Source organism: Phaseolus vulgaris, chromosome 2 (genome assembly GCF_051622355.1).
Source record: "Phaseolus vulgaris cultivar YP4 chromosome 2, ASM5162235v1, whole genome shotgun sequence".
Taxonomy (NCBI): domain Eukaryota; kingdom Viridiplantae; phylum Streptophyta; class Magnoliopsida; order Fabales; family Fabaceae; genus Phaseolus; species Phaseolus vulgaris.
Genome location: NC_143499.1, coordinates 38,280,323 through 38,287,514, shown reverse-complemented (window position 1 = coordinate 38,287,514; position 7,192 = coordinate 38,280,323). Strand labels below are relative to the sequence as shown.

The window sequence follows — 7,192 nt, the reverse complement described above, 5'->3', positions numbered from 1 at the left end:
AGGATAAAAATGTATTTTCATGTTGTGTATGGAGGTGCCAGAAGAAGATATGGAGGTGCAGGAAGAAACAGTCAATTGAAATAGGCTCAATTTTTGTTTGAAGATTGGATATTGGAAATCAATTGTCAGGTCTCAAATTCTTCATGCACCTCAATAGATTCTTCTCGCACTCCTATATTTTCAAAAAAGCCAAAATTATCCTTCTGAGTTTTACATTTTGGAATACAAATTTTGTGTTTTTGAATTTTATATTTCGAAATGAAAAATTTTAATTTTAAATTGTACAATCTCTGAAATACTATTTCAAATATAAATTTTGTTTTTCGAATTCTATAATTGGAATACAAATTTGTATTTCAAATTATACAATTTAAAATATAATGTATTCTACATTGTAGAATTTAAAATACATTATTTTGAATTAATACAAATTTTGCATTTTAGGTTCAAAATTTTAGAATATAATTTTATATTATGAATTATACAATATAGAATACAGAATACATGTATTCTTGATTTAAAATTTTGGAATTCATACTACAATTTTTTTAGACTATGAATGTAATGGGACTGTTATGGTAGTGACGCTGGACATGGGAGGTGCTAAGTTGATGTTGGAGACGGGGCTACTGTAGCAGTGGCATTGGAGGTGGGGAGCTACTATAACGGTGGAAGTTGAGGGTAGAGTGCTCAATAAAAAAAGATGACAAAAAAAAAGAGAGTAAAATTGTAATTTAATTATCCTATGAAAGTGAAAAAGAAAGCATAAGTTGCAAGAAGAAATTGACTTGTTGTTGAATAGTTATATATATATATATATATATATATATATATATATATATATATATTTTAAATCACAACAAGAAGTAAGTTAAGTATTATTTTCTGCATCAACTTCATAAATAATTTTACCATAGTTTTATTTTAAAACTATTCCTTACGTTTATTTATTTAGAACTCATAGAGTAAAATCAAAAGAAGTTCATAATTGAGAAACCTGATTTGATTTGTCTCAATTTCATTGGTTCCAACTAGACTTTGAACTCGAATCAACTTGGCTCAACCTAAGTCTGGGTCAACTTAGTTCGATCACTCAGGCTGACTCAACTCGATCTAGGTTTGGACTTACTTGAATTGACCTGACTCTTGCACCAATTCCCGCTAGTACATAATATGTGTAATAGAATATGTAATAATTGTTAATAATAATCTTAAAGATACACATTAGTAATATTGGTAAACAATCACTACAAGAAAGTCATGAAATAGAAACCAATTTCTAGAAACTAAAATAATTAGTTGCAATAGTAATTAAATTAGAGACCATTTTAGAAACTAAAAAGAAATTTTGTTTCTAAATTAGTTTCTATTATTTTCTATCTAAATTGGTATCTAATTAGCAACCAAGATTTTAGAGACCAAATTTAGAAACTAAATAATTGGTATCTAAAACCTTAGTTGCTAATTAGATACCAATTTAGAAACTATTTAACAATAATAAAAAATAATAGAAACTAATTTAAAAATCAATTTTTTTTTTAGTTTCTAAATTGGTCTCTATTTTAGTTTCTATTGTAACTAATTATTTTGGTCTCTAAAATTTGGTTTTTATTTCATGATTTTCTTGTAGTGAATAATTATAAATAATAAAAATTTCAAATAATTATTAAAAATTTATAAATAAAATATTTATCCACGGAGTAAAGTTGGTTGGTAAGTACGGTTTCCATTATCAAGAACACTCTTCGTAGGTAAATTACCGAAGTGAATAATATAGATTTATCTAAAGATTTTGGTCGTTGTAGTTTATATATGATGGTTTACTTTTTCACATACAAAAAGTTACATGTACTTCTATAATTAAATTAGTTATCTTTATTCAAAAGTGAAATCTTTTGCACTTTCTGTAGTCAGAATCTGGTAATATCATCAAAGATACCACGGACTAGATAATTTCGAAACAAGATTATTCTTTTACCTCCGAAACGTGATGTAAAACTCTAATCATAAAATCAAGGTGTATGAATTTAAAGGGTTGCATGTACCCATACAACTAGATGTAGGTGATGAAAGCCAAATCCAAAACATATTTAAAAATGATAACTAATTATAATTACGACATGTTACACCACACACACATGTTTATCTAATTAGTTCATTAGAATCAAAAGTTGTGGGAATAGTAATAACGGTAGAAGGATGAAGAGTAGAATTTAAAAGTAAGCATTGTGTCAACGTGAAGGAGTGGCGTTGGGGTTTGCCATGATTTGTGATGATCTCTTGGAAGATAGTGATAAAACAAAGGTCTTCAACTTCTCTTGAATCTTGATGATAACCAAAAATAAAAGTCGATATAGAACAATCATCCCCAACAAGATTGCAAGATCAACCCACTTTGAGTAACTCATGTCAACTTGCCATATATTTCTCAAAACCTCTTCACCAGTGGTGTAAGTGTGTGAGGCTCCTCCATGGTTGGTAGCAAATCTCAGTCCTTCATACTCGTTCTTGAACATTCCTTGGTTGGCAAAGGTATGAAAAGCAATGTAGTGCAAAGGGTATTTCCAAACTGGTTTGGGAATATCGTTTGGCAATTTAAAGAAGCCACTGAGTAAAAGCATGATTCCTTGAATTCCAGCACCAGTTATGATTCCCATTAGATAGTTGGGAACAATGCTTGCAACTATCATCATAAGGCTCTCCACTAACATCAGACTAGAAAATAAAACACAAATGAAATACACTATGTGCTCGCATCCATTCTGAAGACCCGGAAGGAAGTAAGCTATAACTCCAGGAATTAATGTAACCAATACCAAGAACGGGATAGATGATAACGTGTTCCCAATCACAAATGCACTCACACCATAATGTCCGTTTTCTCTTTCTCGCTGAAATACCTGCAACCAAGTAATAGTAAATAGTAAATGTTAAATTCTTTTTAGACTACTCATACAATTCTTAACCCCAACTAAGATTTTTTACCTTCATGACTTCCACGAAGGAAGGGAATCCACCAATGGTCATGAAAGTGAGGAATCCATTGATGAATGCAATAAGCGAACCTCGATCCTGAAATAATCAAAAGTAGCTGCACGATTAGAGGACGATAGAAAAATTCAAAGCCACTGTGATTTAGTTTTTGTATGTGAGTTATAGCACATTCTGTACCTTAATAGAGTCATAACTTGTGCCCAAATTATAGAAAACAGTTGCTAAACTTATAGCCAATACAACATATATGGCCATGCGTAACCAATAATAGCCGAGATCACGATACATGTTAATGGACGATCTTTGGGTAAGAGAAAAGCACTGATTAAGGAAGCCAGCATGCCTTCTCTTCACATCCAATGAACTTGTAACCTGAAACCAATTATTGTTCGTGTTAACTTAGGTATTTGCAATATGAGCATCTACTAGAGTAGAAGCATTGAGGTGGTTACCTTCTTAGACAGTAGGGCTACTTCACTTTGAACTTCTTGATTCCTTTCAGAGTTTTTGTATGAGCTCACAAGGATGTCAATTACTTCTTCTGTGGGTAAGTTTCTAGATCCAGATATACCCACTTCAATGTCCTAATGAAATCGAAACACCCATTTTAATTGGATTTTTGTTGACTACACTTGTTGTTTATCTTGCACTAAAGAAGAATTGAATCATGGAAACATGGTCATTTTAGTTACCTGATCGAAATCCTTGTTTATAGTTTTCAGTAAATGATCAGACGGATTCATGAGAGAAGGACTAGGAAAGCCATATGAAGCAAAGAACTACATTGAAATAAAAGCATGATGAGAAAGAAAGAAAGAGAACAGTAATTTGAGAATAATGGAGTATAAAAAACGGTAGTTTTTTTTATTACCTCAGTTGCAGCAGAAGCAGGTCCAAAGTAAACTGTTTTACCCGAAGACAAAAGACAAAGGTTATTGAAGAGTTGAAAAACTTCACTACTGGGTTGATGGATTGAAGCAATAACAGTCCTCTTAATGTGGTCATTTTGAGCAAGGGAAGCGATTCTTTTCATAACATAATAGGAAGCTGCACTATCAAGTCCACTAGTTGGTTCATCAAGAAAGAGAAGTTTAGGGCGTGTTAGGATCTCAATGCAGATGCTAACTCTCCTTTTCTGACCCCCACTGATCCCTTTACAACCCCATCCTCCAATTCTTGTGTTAATGGCATCTTGAAGACCCATTTCTCTTATTGTAAAGTCTGCTCTCTCTTTCTTCTCTTGTTTTGACATGGTGTCAGGTAACTGGAGTTGAGCAGAATAGTGCACTGCTTCTCCAACCGTTAAGGTTGTCAACAAGGTATCATCTTGTGTCACATATGCCTGTGTTCACAACATGGATTCAAAGAATGTTTAATTCATCATGTGTATCTTGAAATTAAGTAGTTATTAGTGATCTTGATGATGAAAGTAAGATTTTGTACATACTGAGGTTCCATAAGTCAATATTTGTTTGTGTCCATTGATCAGAATCTCCCCGGTTTGCCTCATCTTTGAACCTAATCTCCCTGAAATAAGAATTTATACCATCATTTAATTTGTTCAAACCTCTATAGTGACAAAGAAGAGTAGGAAAAGTGTTTTATATTCCTTTAATTCTCCCTCTGATCTCCCAATTAATATTGGTTTAATTTTGTAAACAGGAGAATTAAAACTATTTTTTTTATCATGTATGATTTTGAAATAATAAAAAATAATAATAATATATCTAGTCATTATATACTGATTGTAACTATAAATAATAATCTTAGTTATTACATAATACACACATTTTGTATGTAAATTTTTGTATATTAATTATTATTATTATCATCATTATTATTATCACTAATATTGTACTAATATTATTAATGTAGTCTATTTTGGAAAAAGGGATGGCCGAAGACCCTTGATTATTTTCCTCCACAGAACCATTTGTTGGAATATAGAAATTTCTAGTACTTGTATTTTAGTCCTTACTAGTCTATTTTCAAATCTAACGTTTGAAAAGTGCATAATACTTCACACACACACACACACACACATATATATATATATATATATATATATATATATATATATATTATAAAGTATGGAATTCCACCAGTTAAAACTTAATAAATTTATTTCTTTTATGTATGTATTATTAAATATTTTTTCTTCAATAGTTAAAATTCTTTAATTTTCTCTTTAAAGTGAAAAAAACACGTTAAAGGAGGCAAAATAGTATATAATTATGATTTTACTCTTAAGTTTTAAGCGACTATCAATATTTTTACGTTAAGGTTTAAGAGAATCATAACATGGAGCTATGTTTTAAAAATAGAAAAAGTAGTAATTGGTGACTATCCAGACATTGAATTTGTTTTTAATTCAATAAACGTGGTGAGTAAAAAAAAGTTTTACTTTAGAGCATTTAACAAAAGAATTATTCTTGGTATAAATTTTAAAGTAGTTATATTAATATAAGTTAATAAACTTGTCATATAAAAAGGTTGTTATTGGTATATTACTTATGTATTTGGTAAAAGAATCTAGGACATATAGAAAACTTCCAAAAAACTTTAGACAAAGTATTTAGTAAAATATATAAGGGATGAAAAGTGATGGAGATTAATTAGAAGTTTACCTGCTAAAGTATCAAGCAGAGTAGATTTACCACAGCCAGAGGGACCCATTATTGCCAAGAGTTGCCCTGGTTTAGCATAACCAGTGAGACCCTCAAGAATTGATTTGCTTCCATTGTTTCTGTTGGAAGCAGTCACCCACACATCCTTCCATGTCAAGCAGACACCCTCACTTCCACCATTCATCTTTGTTGCTTCCACTTCTAGAGTGGAGGCTTCAATGTTCATCACACGTCTAGCAGCAGGTGAAACAGATTCATCACCAATGCTATCCATTTTAAAATGTCACAGCTGCAATGGAGGGTCTGTGAACTCATATATAGACATAATAAAGATGCATGGATTTACTGTGTGCTAATTTAACACATGTTTCATATTTAAATACGAGTTTCACATTTAAACACTGCTTCATATTGATATTTTTCCTCCAAGATTTTGGAGATTAGGTCAAATAATAAATGAGGGGGAAGAGAGGCTATTTTTGAACCACAAAATATACTTCTACGGTGGAGCCCTTTGATATGATGTCGCACCGAACATATGATGTATCTTGTTGATTTTTCATGATTGATAGACACCTGGACACAAATGTGAACCAAAAAGTCTAGTACATGGTTTTTTTTGTGGCCTTCGAGCGTTTATAATATATATATATATATATATATATATATATATATATATATATAGCTTACTTAAATGAGTCTTTTTTTTGTTGGTTGAATTAATATTTCACTTTATATTAAGGAACTTCTATTATTTTTAACAATAAACACTCATTTCTTTTATATCTTTTATTTATTTATTTTATCGACGAAGAATATAATAAATATAGGATATACACGTAATAAGAGGGTCTGACCTCTATAGAAATAATTTTTTTAAACTTCCTGCCACACACAAAAAGCTAAAACTAACCCTCTACAACATTTACATCAGCTGCATAACTAGATGAATGTTGCATAATTGACTGCAAAAAAAGCACTAGCAAAAACAGAACATAATGAACCTGCAGCTTTAAAAATCTGCATAGGCTCTGGTCAGACTAGCCCTACACCTGCATCAACCTTGACCCCCTTTTCTTGGCTTACATAACCATTATCGTATACCATTGCTTATGAACCACCTAGTACCTCAATACTATGCATCAATTGTACTACAATTATGCAACATCATTATGAAGCTCTGAAGTTTCCACATCATGTGTCGGCATTTTCTGAATCAAAAGCCCTTGCTGCCATGCTTACTCCCTGGCTTGTTCCGCAAGCAATTCCAGAAGCTTAGTTGGTAAAGGGTTTGGTTTCCTTTATGTTCCACAAGTGTCTTTCCATGCACTCACAATCTTGCATAAAACCAAGGAATAGACTGCTCCCTACTGTTTTGAAACACTTTGGATGTGGCATGGTAACATGCCTCAGAACCAGCAAAACCCTCACCATTTACAGCAGATAAAACTGCTAAAAACCAGAAAAAATCTCCATAAAACCTAGTGATCCTGCAATATCATCACAACTGCCCTGATTTAATCAAACTTGGATTCCAGAGTATGGCAAAGCCAAAACCAGATTTGGGTTCC

General features: G+C 31.7%; 1 protein-coding gene across 1 annotated transcript; it reads right to left on the bottom strand.

Annotated features, from left to right (window-relative positions):
- Positions 1-2,087: 2,087 nt before the first annotated feature.
- Positions 2,088-6,048, bottom strand: LOC137811868 (ABC transporter G family member 1). Its single transcript, XM_068613725.1, has 8 exons — positions 5,622-6,048; positions 4,442-4,521; positions 3,866-4,336; positions 3,687-3,773; positions 3,447-3,578; positions 3,172-3,366; positions 2,986-3,072; positions 2,088-2,900 (listed from the first exon to the last, which is right to left on the bottom strand). The coding sequence occupies exons 1-8, from the start codon at positions 5,893-5,895 to the stop codon at positions 2,232-2,234; spliced, it is 1,995 nt and encodes a 664-aa protein (XP_068469826.1). The 5' UTR covers positions 5,896-6,048; the 3' UTR covers positions 2,088-2,231.
- Positions 6,049-7,192: the final 1,144 nt, after the last annotated feature.

What these genes read in the sequence shown, in the direction of transcription:
- LOC137811868 (XM_068613725.1), bottom strand. Translation starts at nt 5,895, where the DNA reads ATGGATAGCATTGGTGATGAATCTGTTTCACCTGCTGCTAGACGTGTG. An exon ending in TATTGACTTATGGAACCTCA is followed by an intron (nt 4,337 to 4,441) that starts GTATGTACAAAA and finishes TTGTGAACACAG; the next exon opens with GCATATGTGACACAAGATGA. An exon ending in CTGCTTCTGCTGCAACTGAG is followed by an intron (nt 3,774 to 3,865) that starts GTAATAAAAAAA and finishes ATTTCAATGTAG; the next exon opens with TTCTTTGCTTCATATGGCTT.